The sequence below is a fragment of the Enhydra lutris genome, unplaced genomic scaffold (assembly GCF_002288905.1).
Source record: "Enhydra lutris kenyoni isolate GAN:26980312 unplaced genomic scaffold, ASM228890v2 scaffoldscaffold217, whole genome shotgun sequence".
NCBI classification, from domain to species: Eukaryota; Metazoa; Chordata; class Mammalia; order Carnivora; family Mustelidae; genus Enhydra; species Enhydra lutris.
The window spans coordinates 35,744-50,224 of NW_019154301.1; the positions used below are offsets into that span (position 1 = coordinate 35,744).

At 40.4% G+C, this 14,481-nt stretch overlaps 1 protein-coding gene and 1 pseudogene across 1 annotated transcript in view; one reads left to right on the forward strand and one right to left on the reverse strand.

The window, feature by feature from the left end:
• LOC111140173 (ankyrin repeat domain-containing protein 26-like) overlaps nucleotides 1-14,481 on the reverse strand; it is a gene marked incomplete at its 3' end in the record, with an annotated part of 73,038 nt that overhangs the window by 27,674 nt on the left and 30,883 nt on the right. The window contains exons 13-15 of the mRNA XM_022492515.1: nucleotides 4,444-4,611; nucleotides 2,947-2,980; nucleotides 2,112-2,253 (exon numbers count right to left, since the gene is read on the reverse strand). Coding sequence (XP_022348223.1) covers nucleotides 2,112-2,253; nucleotides 2,947-2,980; nucleotides 4,444-4,611 — 344 coding nt within the window. The remainder of the gene's footprint in view (nucleotides 1-2,111; nucleotides 2,254-2,946; nucleotides 2,981-4,443; nucleotides 4,612-14,481) is intronic.
• LOC111140174 lies at nucleotides 12,282-13,011 on the forward strand (annotated as a pseudogene).

A 14,481-nucleotide genomic window follows, 5' to 3' on the forward strand; every position in this document is an offset into this window, starting at 1 on the left:
AATCAAGAATAAAAATATCTCTGGTGAATACTCAAATATTTGCAAACTAGTTAACACACATCTAAATAAACCCTGGGTCAGGGAGCCTGGGTGGCTCAGTCGGTTATGTGTCTGCCTTCGGCTCAGGTCATGATCTCAGGGTCCTGGGATCAAGCCCCACACTGGGTTCCCTGCTTGAGGGGAGTCTGCTTCACCCCAGCTCATGCTCGTGCTCTCTCCCTCTCTCTCTCAAATAAATAAAATCTTTAAATAACCCCTGGGTCAAAGAAGTAAAGACAAAGAAATTAGAAAATATTCTGAACTGAATGGAAATGAACATATAACACATAAGAATTGCTGGAATCCTGCAGTAGCAGCACTCACATGAACACTTAAAGCACTGAATGTATGTACTAAAAAAGAAAAGCCTCAAACTGATGACCTTTGGCTCCACCTTAAGAAATCAGTAAAATAGTAGTTAAAAAAAAGTTTGATAAACTTTGGTTATATAGAAAAATTTGACAGAATGTTTTAAAAAGCTACTAAAACTAATAAGTAAACTTACCAACTTCAAGAATAAACCTGGACCCATACCCTGTATCATAAATTTAAAAAGAATTCAAAATGGGGGCGCTTGCATGGCTCAGTCAGTTAAGTGGCTGCCTTCGGCTCAGGTCATGATCCATGGGTCCTGGGATCGAGCCCTGTGTCCAGCTCTCTGCTCAGCAGGGAGCCTGGTTCTCCCTCTCCCTCAGCCTGCCATTCCCCCTTCTCATGCTCTCTCTCTCTGTCAAATAAATAAATTAAATAAATCTTAAAAAAAAAAAAAACGAATACAAACTGGATCTCACGGATCACAGATCTAAATGTAAGACCTAAAACTATAAAACCTTGTTATTCAACTGCAAAACTTCTAAAAGAAAGCAGGAGAGAAAACCTCTGACCTTGTGCTAGGCAAAGATTTCTCAGATAGGAACACCAAAAACAAAAATCCATAAAAGAACAAAGGTATAAACTGGACTTCATCAAAAAGAAAAACGGCTCTTCAAAAGATACTGTTGAGAGAATGAAAAGTCACAGACAGGGAGAAAATCTTTGCAAAAAAAAAAAACAGGTGATAAAGGAACTATATCTAGAATATACAAAGAATTCTCAAAACTCAACAGGTAAGAAAACCTAATTTTTAAAATGACAAAGGATTTGGACAGTTCAAAGAAGATATACAGATGGCAAATAAGCCCACGAAGATATGCTCAACATATAAGTTATTAGCAAAATGTATATTAAAACCATAATGATACATATACTACAGACCCATCGGAACATCTAAGATTTAAAAAACTGACAATACTAAGTGTTCATGAATATATAGGGAGAAATCAGAACTCTCAGACATTGCTGGTGGCAATTGAAAATGGTGCAACTACTTTAGAAAACCATTCGGCAGTTTCATAATGAGGGAATACAAAGAGACACGAGACTTAAGGGTTATTACCTGCCTGAATTACAGTTACGGTTTCATATGCATATATATATGTCAAAACTATCAAATTATACACTTCATACATGTGCAGTTGTCCTAACTTAAGCTGTTGAGGGGAAAAGAGCTCTATTGTAAGGAAAAATATCTAAAACAGCTGAGACACGGAAAGGATATGAAACAGCCCAAGATGAGGCTGAGAACTGTGGTCTTTCAGCCCAGAACGATGAGAAGTAATAGCTAAGCTTTAAGCAAGGGGGTCACGTGATGAAATATAAATGTTTAAAAATATATGGTAACTATGGTGGCACTGTAGACCAAGATTCTGGGAGGTGGAATGACAGGGAAAACAGTCCTGAGGTTGTTTCAGTATTCTAGGACAAATATAGTGGTAACCTGACCTTGGGTGAAGGCACAGAAGAGGAGAGTTAACACACATCAGGTGTGCCATTCCCATGATGAAAAGTATAGTGGAAATTACAGCTCTTTGGCTAAGAGTATTCAACATTTCTCTATCTTCATATAAAATGTATTTCTGAGATGAGTAGCTCTATAACACATCAGTGTTGTATGGCACAGCACTAGACAAGAAGTGCACATATTACTATAGTAATGTACATACAAAGGCTTCATATTTACACAATGGTCTTACCTTTACAATCCATGCCATGTTGTTCAATTAGCGACATGCAAGTCATATAATTAGAGCAAGGCATGTGGAAACCCTCCGAAATTGTTTCAGATGACGGAGTTAAGTCATCAAGGTCATCCATACAAGGAATTTGCTTTTTGACCTACAAATAAATAATACTACTTCAAAATGTCCCCTAAATATTGATAAAATATACTAAGTGTAGAGAGATGATAAATACCTGTATTTTATAAGAGCAAAAAAAAGGTACTTTCAAAAGGACTGATTTTTATCAAAATGACCTTTATCAATAACTAGTGTTTCTGAACAACTTTTTCAAAGTAAATGTCTGTACAACAAAGGCAGATGTTCTCTTTTTTCACTATACCTTTCCTAAAGTAATTTTTTACCATGGAATAATATTTCTGATAAACATGATTTGTGGTGCAAAAACAATGAATACTGTTACGCTGAAAAGAAATAAAAATGGGGCGCCTGGGTGGCTCAGTGGTTTAAAGCCTCTGCCTTCGGCTCAGGTCATGATCTCAGGGTCCTGGGATCAAGCCCCACATCAGGCTCTCTGCTCAGCGGGAAGCCTGCTTCCGCCTGCCTCTCCTTCTGCCTGCCTCTCTGCCTACTTGTGATCTGTCAAATAAATAAATAAAATCTTAAAAAAAATAAATAAATAAAATAAAAATAAATAAATAAATAAAATAATTACCTGCTGATGCTTAAAAAACCATAATAAAATAAAAATTTAAAAATTAATAAATGAAATAAAATTTGTGTGTGTGTGTGTGTATATATATATATATGTATACATATATATATATATATATATATATATATATTTTACCTCTTCCTCTTCACTAGATGTTTTCTTTGCAGGTCTAAAAAAAAAAACAATTCTTTTCAGGCAAATATTAAATACTTAAAATACAAAGAATATCTAAATCATATCTATATTATTAATAATCTTAACAAAGCATTAAATTTAGATCAAACTGACAAAAAGCAAAGGAAAATCATGTTACTTGCATTATTTGATATGAAGAAATATACCACATTTTTTGTTGTCATTTTCAATAAAAACAAGCTTTTACTGGCTCTAAAAACTATTTGGAAAGTGCAAGTTAAGTTCTTATATGAAAGAAATCCTTTTTTAATAATCATGATATTAGTGTTCTGAGGATCTACTGTGTAAATAGTATGCATTATTATGAAAACTTTAAATGTTTTAAAGGTATTTTAAGCCTCACAACAATCTTATATACGTAGATAATTATATTAGGTATTTTACACAGGAAGAAAATGAGGCACAGAAAAAAGTAACTTCTCAAAGCTGGTGCAGGTGGTCAGGAGTAGACCCAGAATTCAAATTCAGGAAATGTGCCTTCAAAACACGTGTTTTACAGTATGTGATGAAAGTAATATTTAAGTGTTTTTTAAGTATTTGATAGCAAATGAATCTATTAGTATTCCATTTTAGCTATAATTGTAAATAATAATTCAAGAATGTTAACCATATTTTTTTAAATAAAAAGACTTCATACATAGACAATATTGATAATCTACTTTCAAACAACTAAAGATTTGCTTCTTCTAAAGAAGTTGATCAATGGGCATTCATATATTCATTCAACTGTTTATTCACGAACATACACTTAGTGAGCACACTATATATGTGTCAACAACACTGTTGGCACAGGAATCATGGCTTTTGTAATTTAGAACTTTATAAAACAAAAGTAATAATCTATGAAAGATTAATAGTTTATTTTTCAATTATAAATAAAATCTTTCCCCTTCCCCCAGAATCTAAACAAATATTAAGTTAATATAAGCAGACACTTCAAAGTCCCTAATAAAACCATAGCTATTCATGATACTGTCAAAGGCACTGAATATCTAAAATTATCAAGGAATGGGGGCACCTGGGTGGCTCAGTGGGTTACAGCCTCTGCTTTCAGCTCAGGTCATGATCCCAGGGTCCTGGGATCGAGCCCCGCATTGGGCTCTCTGCTCAGCAGGGAGCCTGCTTCCCCTCCTCTCTCTCTGCCTGCTTCTCTGCCTACTTGTGATCTCCATCTGTCAAATAAATAAATAAAACCTTAAAAAAAATTCTCTAAGGAGTTCTTTATACTTATTCATTACAGTCCAGCATCCACGGTGACTGTTGAAACTGCTCCCTGTCAAAGTCACTTGTCCTCATCTTAACCTTTCAAGCAGTGTGTCTGATATACTTGAGTATTTCTTGTCTTCGCCTGTACCTACACTACAGCATTTTATTTCCATAAAAAGTAATCACTGTTAAAATTCCTTCAGAGGGAAATAAAGAATTTGTAGATTTTACCTTCCTTCATCCTGATCCATTCCACTTGAAGTGCTGTCATCATTCATTCGTAGTGGACGAGAAGTTAGAGAAGGGGCTTTCTCAAACCTTGGTGTAATCACAGATTCTTTTGATGTTTGTTTTTCTTTTTCCCCTTTCCTTAATTCCTTTGTATCCAAAGCAGGATCACTATTTTTAAAAATCCAGTTAAAATATCCATTAAAAAGCCAATGTTTTCGGGTGCCTGGGTGGCTCAGTTGGTTAAGTCACTGCCTTTGGCTCAGGTCATGATCCCGGAGTCCCAGGATCAAGTCCCAAAGCAATCTCCCAGCTCCACGGGGAGTCTGCTTCTCCCTCTGACCTTTCCCCCTCTCCTGCTCTCTCTTTCTCTCTCTCTCTCTCAAATAAATACTCAACCATTCTCTTGTACCATACACAAAGATAAACTCAAAATGGATAAAAGACCTGAATGTGAGGCAGGAATCTATCAAAATCCTAGAGGAGAACATAGGCAGTAACCTCTTCGACATCGGCCACAGCAACTTCTTTCAAGACAGGTCTCCAAAGGCAAAGGAAACAAAAGCAAAAATGAACTTCATCATTTCACCAAAAATGAGACTTCATCAAGATCAAAACTTCCGCACATAAAAGGAAACAGTCAGCAAAACAAAGAGCCAACCCACGGATTGGGAGAAGATATTCACAAATGACACTACAGATAAAGGGCTGATTTCCAAGATCTATAAAGAACTCCTCAAACTTAACACACAAAACAGATAATCACATCAAAAAATGGGCAGAAGACATGAACAGACACTTCTCCAAAGAAGACATACAAATGGCTAACAGACACATGAAAAATGTTCATCATCACTAGCCATCAGGGAGATTCAAGCCAAAACCACATTGAGATACCACCTTATACCAGTTAAAAGGGCCAAAATCAACAAGACAGTAAACAATAAGTGTTGGAGAAGATATGGAGAAAGAGGAACCCTGTTACACTGTTGGTGGGAATGCAAGTTGGTGCAGGCAATTTGGAGAACAGTGTGGAGATTCCTTAAGAAATTAAAAATAGAGCTTCCCTATGACCCTACAATTGCACTACTGGGTATTTACCCCAAAAATACAGATGTAGTGAAAAGAAGGGCCATCTGTACTCCAATGTTCATAGCAGCAATGGCCACAATCGCCAAACTGTGGAAAGAGCCAAGATGCCCTTCAACAGACAAATGGAATATTACACCTCCATCAAAAAGGGTGAATACCCAACGTTTGTATCACCATGGACAGGACTGGAGGAGATTATGCTGAGTGAAATAAGTCAAGCAGAGAGGGTCAATTATCATATGGTTTCACTTACTTGTGGAGCATAAGGAATAACATGGAGGACATTGGGAGATGGAGAGGAAAAATGAGTTGGAGGAAATCGGAGCGGGGACAAACCATGAGAGCAGTGGATTCTGAGAAACAAACTGAAGATTTTGGAGGGGTGGGGGTGGGGTGTTGGTTGAGCCTGGTGGTGGATATTAAGGAGAGCATGTATTGCTTGGAGCACTGGGTGTGGTCCATAAACAATGAATCTTGGAGCACTGGGAAAAAATTAAATTTTAAAAAATATTTTTAAAAATTTAAAAAATTTTTTAAAAAGCCAATGTTTTCTAATAATTTTACTGGTAAAGAATAAAAAAAATTTTTTTGTAAAATTCTGCTACCCATCTCAATTCACTTATTAGTTCACAGAACAGTTATCAAGTCCAACCATATATAAGAAAACACACATCCCTTGCTTCAAAGTCAGATAAATATACAATTACAATACAATGTCTTTGTGGTGACAAAATGGCTGTGGACCTCTTTGTAGGAGCTGTGGAACCAAGCACCATAAACAAGGGACCTAGGAAAACTCTTGTCTACGCATGCATCAGATAACAGGCACACTCACCACAGTCCCAGCTATGGACTCAGCAATAGTCCATACACTGGCTCCAGCCCCTTCCTCTCAACCACATCTAGGAGCCCCTGGAAAACACTGTCTTAGATAATCACCCATTGAAGAGAGAGCCTTTTTGGAAAACCAGATTTCCTACAGTAAAGTTCCAGCACACCACCAGAGCAAAAAAAAACCAAAAACCAAAAACCAAAAAAAATCGGGTTTGGACACACCGAAAAGGTAGTCATTAAAGACTACTTCAAATGCAAAGACAGCAATGCAAAACTTCAAAGAATATAAAAAGTCAAGGAAATATGATACCATGAAATGATCACAATAATCTTCCAGTAATTGATCTCAAACACATGAAGATCAATAGTTTATCCAAAAAGGAGTTCAAAATAGCAGTTTTAAGGAAACTCAGTGAGCTACAAGAAAACACAAAAAGCCAATTCAGGGATGCCTGGGTGGCTCAGTCTGTTAAGCGCCTGACCTTTGATTTTGTTTCAGGTCATGATCGCAAGGTCATGAGATCCACCCCTGCATCGGGCTTATGCTCGGTGCAGAGTCTGCATGTCCCTCTCCCTCTGCTACTCGTCCGGCTCACATACATGCTCTCTCTAAAATAAATAAATAAACAAACAAATAAAATCTTTCAAAAAAAAAAAAAAGCCAGTTCAATAAAATGAGAAAAATACTAGATGAACAAAATGAGAAGTTTAATAAAGATTTGGAAGGGCACCTGGGTGGCTCAGTCAGTTAAGTGTCTGACTCTTGGTTTTAGCTCAGGTCATGACCTCAGGGTTGTGGGATCGAGCCCCAGGTCTGCTTGACATTCTCTCTCCCTCTCTTTGTCTCTCCCCCAACCTGATCTCTTTCGCTTTCTCTCTCAAATGAATAAATAAAATATGTATTTTTAAAAAGAGCTGGAAATAGTTAAAAAAAGAACTAAAAAATTCTGGAACTGAATAATACAGTGAATGAAATGAAAAAAAGCAATAGAAATCACTGACAGGGGGCACCTCGGTGGCTCAGTTGGTTAAGCGTCTGCCTTCAGCTCCCATCATGATTTCAGGGTCCTTGGATCCAGCCCGGCATCAGGCTCCCTGCTTCCTCCTCTCTCTCTGCCTGCCTCTCTGCCTACTTGTGATCCTTCTCTCTGTGTCAAACAAATAAAATCTTTTAAAAAAGAGAGAGAAAAGAAAAGAAATCATTGAGATGAAAATGCACCCAAAAAAACTACTGTGAATTTAAAGTTTTTAAATTTTAAAACTTTAAAATTATCCAATCAGTGGAGAACAAAGAAAAAAGAAAGAAAAAGAGTGAGAAAACCCTATGGGATTACGGAATACCACTAAAAGAAACAACGTGTAAATTACTGCAGTTCTGGAAGGAGGAGAGAGGGAGAAAAAGACATAAGGCTTAAAGAAGTCATGGGTGAGAACTCTCAAACTTGGAGAAACATTTGGAATCCAAGTTTATGAAGCTCAGTCATCAAACAAATTCAACTTAAAGAGATTTTCTCCAAAACACATTATAATAAAACTGTTGAAAATAAAAATCAAAGAGAGAATCATAAAAGCAGCAAGAGAAAAGAAGCTTGTCACCTACAAGTGAACCCTCATAAGGCTATTAGCAATTTCTTAGCAGAAACCTTACATGCCAGGAGAAGAATGGGATTGTATATTCAAAATGCTGAGAGAGGGATGTCTGGGTGGCTCAGTGGGCTGGGCCTATGCCTTCAACTCAGGTCATGATCTCAGGGTCCTGGGATTGAGCCCCACATCAGGCTCTCTGCTCAGTGGGGAGCCCTCCTTCCCCCTCTCTCTAGGCCTGCTGTTCTGCCTACTTGTGATCTCTTTCTCTTTGTCAAATAAATAAATCAAATCTTTAAAAAAAATGCTGAGAGAAAAGAACTGCCAACCAAGAACACTTTACTAAGCAAAGTTATCCTACAGAAATCAAATCAAATCAGTAAGTTTGATACACATTAACAGAATGAAAAAAAATTATATGAACATCTCAATATATGCAGAAAAAACATTTGACAAAATTCAACATCTTTTCATGATAAACACTCTCAGTAAAGTGGATACCAAAGTATCATACCTGAACATAATTAAGGCCACATATGAAAAACCCACAGCTAACATCATACTCAGTGGCAAAACACTGAAAGTTTTTCCTCTAAGTTCAAGAATAAGACAAAGGTGCCCACTTTACCACTCATATTCAACATCAGACTAGATAAAGAAATGAAAGGCATCCAGATCAGAAAAGAAGAAATCAAACTGTCTTTGTCTGCAGAGGATATGATCTTACATATAGAAAATCCTGAAGACACCACCAAAAAGCTGTTAGAACTAGCAAAGATGAAACATACAAAAAATCCACATATACAAATCCGTTACATTTCTATACATTAACCAAAAAAATCTGAAAAAGAAATTTAAAAATGCCATTCACAAAAGCATCAAAAAGAACAAAATACTTAGGAATAAATTTAACCAACGAGGTGAAAGATATGTACACTAAAAACTATGAGACTTTGATAAAAGAAACATCAGACACACAAATAGGAAGATATCTCAATATTTACGGATTAGAAAAATCAACACTAAATATCTCATGACTCAAAGCCATCTGTAGATTTAACGCAATCCCTATCAAAATTCCAGTGACATTTTTCAGAGAAATAGGAAAAAGAATCCTTAAATTTACATGGAACAAAAAACACCCTAAATGAGCAAATCAATCCTGGGAAAGAACAAAGCTGGAAGCATCACACTTCCTGTTTTCAAACTGTTACAAAGGTATAGTAATCAAAATAGGATGACCATTCATAAAAAAAAAACAAAAAACAAAAAACACAAAACCCAAAGAAACAGAATCAAGAACCGGACAATAAACCCATGGATCTAGTCAACTAAAATTTGATGAGGGAGCTGAGCACACTCAAGGAAAAAAAGATAATCTCTTCAATAAGTGATCCTGAGAAAACTGGATATTCACATGCAGAGAATGAAACCGGACCACTAACTTACACCACTCACAAAAATTAACCAAAACTGGGTTAAAGACTTAAATATATAACCTTAAACCATAAAACTCCTACAAGAAAACAGGGGGAAATCTCCCTGACATTGATGTTGGCAATGATTTTGGATGTGACATCAAAAGTACAAGCAACAAAAGCAAAAACAATGGAACAAGCAATGTTTCTGCACGGCAAAAGAAATGAGCAACACTCTAGTTCCATTTACGTTGTATATATAGGGGAAGGAAAGGAAAAAATAAGATAAAAACAGAGACGGAAGCAAACCGTAAGGGACTCTTAACTAGAGGAAAGAAACAGGGTTGCTGGAGGGGAGGTGGGCAGGAAGATGGTCTAACTGTGTGGTGGGCATTAGGGAGGGCACTTGTGATGAGCACTGGGTGTTACATGCAAGTGATGAATCACTAAAGTCTACCCCTGAAACTAATAATACAATATATGTTAACTAAGTTGAATTTAAATAAAATCTAAAAAACAAAGCAGAAACAAGAAACATAATGAAAAAGCAACCTACAGAATGGATGAAAATATGTATAAACCACACCATCTGAAAAAGGTTAATATGTAAAGTGTATAAGAAATTCATACAATTCAACAGCAAAAAAACAATTCAGTTAAAAACTGGGCAAGGCATCTTAATAGACAGCTTTCCTCAGAAGATATTCAAATGGCCAACAGGACCAAAAAATGGGCTTGACATCACTATTCATCAGGGAAATGCACATCAAAACCATAATGATATATCTATCACCTCACACCTGTTAAAATGGCTTACATCAAAAAGGGAAGAGATACCACTGGCAAAGATGTACAGAAAAGGGAATCCTTACACACTGTTACAGGACTGTAAACTGGTACAGCCACTATGCAAAACCATGTGGAGGTTCCTCAAAAAACTAAAAAATAGAACTATCAGAATATCCAGTAATCCCATTTCTGGGAACATTCTGACAGAAATGAATCAGTAACTCAAAGAGGTATCTGTGGCTCCACATTTACTGCAGCATTATTTACAACAGCCAAGACACGGAAACAACCTATGTGCCCATCAGTGGATCCATTGATTTAAAAATGTGGTATATATTTACAATGGAATATTTTTAGCCACACAAAAAAAGAGGGAAACCCTGCCATCTGCGACAACATGAATGAACCTTGAGGGAATTAAGCTAAGTGAAGGAAGTCGCGCAAAAAGATAAATACTCTATGATCTGACTTACACATGGAATCTTTAAAAAAACACATTTATAGATTTGTGGTTGCCAGGGGTAGGAAGCTGAGGGAAATGGGTAGATATTGGCTAAAGGGTACAAACTTCCTGTTACAAGATTAGTAAGATCTGAGGATCTAATGTACAGAATGGTGATTACAGTTAATAATACTGCTATATATTTGAAAGTTGTAAAAGTTGCTAAAAAAGAAATGATAATTATGTGAGGTGATAGAGTTATTAACACTATTATCATTTTACAATATAAAAGTGTATTAAAGTAATACAGGTATACCTTACACAGTTATCTGTCAATTGTACCTCAAAAAATCTGGACAAAATTCAACAATACTCACATGTCAAAAATAGCAATAATGTGATTAATTTTGTTTGAAAATAAAATTATTTGGGGGTGCCTGGGTGGCTTAGTCGGATAAGGTCTGCCTTCAGCTCAGGTCATGATCTCCAGGTCCTGGGATTGAACCCCAAATCAGGCTCCCCACTGAGCTTCCCCCTCTCCCTTTGCCCCTCCCTCCTGCTCATACTCTCTCTCTCACAAATAATTTCTTTTTAATTTTCTTAAAGAAAATGATTTGGTAACTTTTGTATACTTTTAGCTTACTATTTTATCCTAATATAAAAAGCTAGATTTACTAATACAAAATTATAATTACTTTTTCATGGACTAAATGCATGCAAGAGAATATTATTAGCATATAGCTACATAAACTCACAAAAAGACTAAATTTCCCACAAGAGATTATTAATTTAGGAATTGAACACGAGCCCCTAAGAGCACTGAAAACAAAAACAAAGCTAGCAATGATTGTTTTAAAACTGTTAAACAGATAACTATTTTAGTTAAAATTTAACATCCAAAAAAGAAGGATCTTCCTGAAAACAATTATTAAACAATCTTTCTTGACCTAAATTTCAAAAATAAATCTATAATTATAGAATATGAAATAGCTTTCATTTTGAATACAGTTGATAGAAGCAACTTTTAAATCAAAAAAATCTAGTTAAAGTCACCTCAAACTTAGGGTGGAGGGAACCCACATATGAAGCAATAGTAACAAGAAGCCACCATATGCAGTTTTAAATGTGTGTAATTGATCGAGGCCTACTGGCCTCACTCACCAATCAGGCAATGTCAGCTCCTCCTTTCTAAAAGAAAGCCAGTATGGAACAAAATCACTCCAATACACATGCCTCGAGTGCCAACCAACCAACCAACCAACCAACCATTGCACCCAAATTACCATGGTGTTTCAGATGAGGACAAACCACTTAATTCTCTGAAAGTCCCCCAAACCTTAAACTCTACTCTTCCCAAAACCCTATATAAGCATAGCAGACTGCTCTGTCAGAAAAGACTTGACCAGCATAGTTCCCTCTTACTAGTAGGCAATAAATTCCAGCTTCATATTTTTAGTTTACATGTGGAGGGCTCATAATCCTTTCGCAAGAATTGTTAAAGTCCTATAATAATTTACCATCATAGGCCACGGGCCGCCGCCTCCATCCCGGCTGTGGCCCCTGCTGGTTACATAACTCGTTTCGGGCTCCGCGCGACCCCACTTCTCGGCAGCCCGCGACCCCAGGATGCTTTGAGCCCCACGACAGCGTCCGCTGCCGCCAGCTCCCGTCTGAGGCGTGAAATGACAGAGGTGGTGCCGTCCAGCGCCCTCAGCGAGGTCAGCCTACGCCTCCTCTGCCACGATGACAGAGACACCGTGAAGCATCTGTGCGGCGACTGGTTCCCCATCGAGTACCCAGACTCACGGTATCGTGATATCACCTCCAACAAGAAATTCTTTTCCCTTGCCGCAACCTACAGGGGCGCCATCGTGGGAATGATAGTAGCCGAAATAAAAAGTAGGAGCAAGATACACAAGGAGGATGGAGGTATTCTAGCCTCCAACTTCTCTGTCGACACGCAGGTTGCGTACATTCTAAGTCTGGGAGTAGTGAAGGAGTTCAGGAAGCACGGCATAGGTTCCCTTTTTCTTGAGAGTTTGAAGGATCACATATCAACCACCGCCCAAGACCACTGCAAAGCCATCTACCTGCATGTCCTCACCACCAACAACACAGCAATCAACTTCTATGAAAACGGAGACTTTAAGCAACATCACTATCTGCCCTATTACTACTCCATCCGAGGGGTCCTTAAAAGATGGCTTCACCTATGTGCCCTACATCAACGGCGGCCACCCTCCCTGGACAATCCCGGACTACATCCAACACCCGGGCTCCGCGCTAGCGAACCTGAGCCCTTGCTCCATCCCACACAGGATCTACCGTCAGGCCCACAGCCTGCTCTGCAGCTTCCTGCCGTGGTCTGGCATCTCCAGCAAGGGGGGCATTGCCTACGGCCGGACCATGTGATGCCAGCTGGGCGGCCGCCAGGAGGCCCCGCCCTTCGGCACCCCGCAGAACCCGCCTTCCTGGCTGTTGGACTTCTGTCGTCTGCAGAGGAGCCGGTGACCCCTTGCCGGGCCCGTTGGCCTGCCCCAGCTGCAGGCCCGGTGCTACGCAGGCTCAGAGCAGAGCATCGCGGGCACACGCGGTCTCTGACAGGAATGCATTCACAGGGTTCAACAATGGAGAAGGCACCAAAAGATCAAGCTCCTCCTCCCGCTGGCCCCAACCCCTCAGCTGCCCTCCTTCCGCATCGTGGCCGAGCGCCCAGGTCTGCTTTGGCAGCAGCTGCTTGGGGCAGGGGCCTGGCAAACCAGAGCTCTGCTCAGAGGCGCCCACTTCTGAGGTCATGAGTGCCACAGAGAGCTATCTCTCAGACCTCCGAGCCACGAGGGGTCACACGGACTGCCAGGCCCACACCCTGGGGCACGGACGCAGCCCAGAGCACTTGGGTGCTGGGGGACTCACGCCGCGGCACTGCACGACCACCTCGGCTGGACTGCCCCCATCTGTGCCTTGATTTGTGTGCAGACTGGGAGGGACTCCAGGCCTGGAGGGCTCGTGTTCCAGGCTAGAGCAGGACATCTCCCTGGGGGCCTTCACCCCTGCTCCCCTCTTCTTTCCCACAGGCTCTTCCAGCCCTCTTTCTTTTTCTGGTAACCTCTGGAAACCACCGCCTCTGCCTGCGTGCGCCCTGGTCCCGCCTTCACGTGCGTGCGCCAGCCCCGCTGGCCAGCTGGGGTGTGGCGGCATTCACTGTGGTCTGTTTCCTCCTCTGACCCCTTCCCCTCCACTGCCGGTTCCTTCTAGCTCCTTCCTCCAAAACCGGAATGAACTTTTATTGGAAGGGAGGAACCCAGGTGTTATGGACAGACCTCACCCTAAAGACAGAGGAGCCTCAGAACAACAAGGGGGTGAAAGGGAATGCCAGATCCTTGTCCGAAACCAGCCCGCAGAAGCCTGGGGTGTGGAGAGCAGCCCCTGCCTCTCTGTGCTTGGTGGGCAGAGCCCAGAGGCTTTTCACCCAAGCACAGAGCCTGGGGGCTTAGACCCTGACGTGGGAGGTCAAGTTCTCCGGTGCCCTCCTGCTGAGGGCTTCCCCCTGTCTTGGGGAGCTCGGATCTGCCTATTAGATGGCAGGTGTTGGCTCACCTGAGCTGCCCCCAGAGCTGGGCTGAGGACAGGGGCAGGGAGGTTCCCGGGGGTCCCCTCCCCAGCCCCCAAGTCCGTGAGCTGCAGCTCCCAAGATGCAGACAGGAGGAAGTCGAGTGCTCTCAATGGAATGGGGCCCGGCCTTTGGGGCTGGGGGCTGTCATGTGCCTTGCAGCCCCTCAGTCCCCAGGGCCAGAGACAGGAGAGGCTGTCAGAGCCAGGAAGTGGGCGTGCGAACATCACTGGCTTCCGGCGTCACCCTGACCCCCCCCCCCCCCCCCCCCC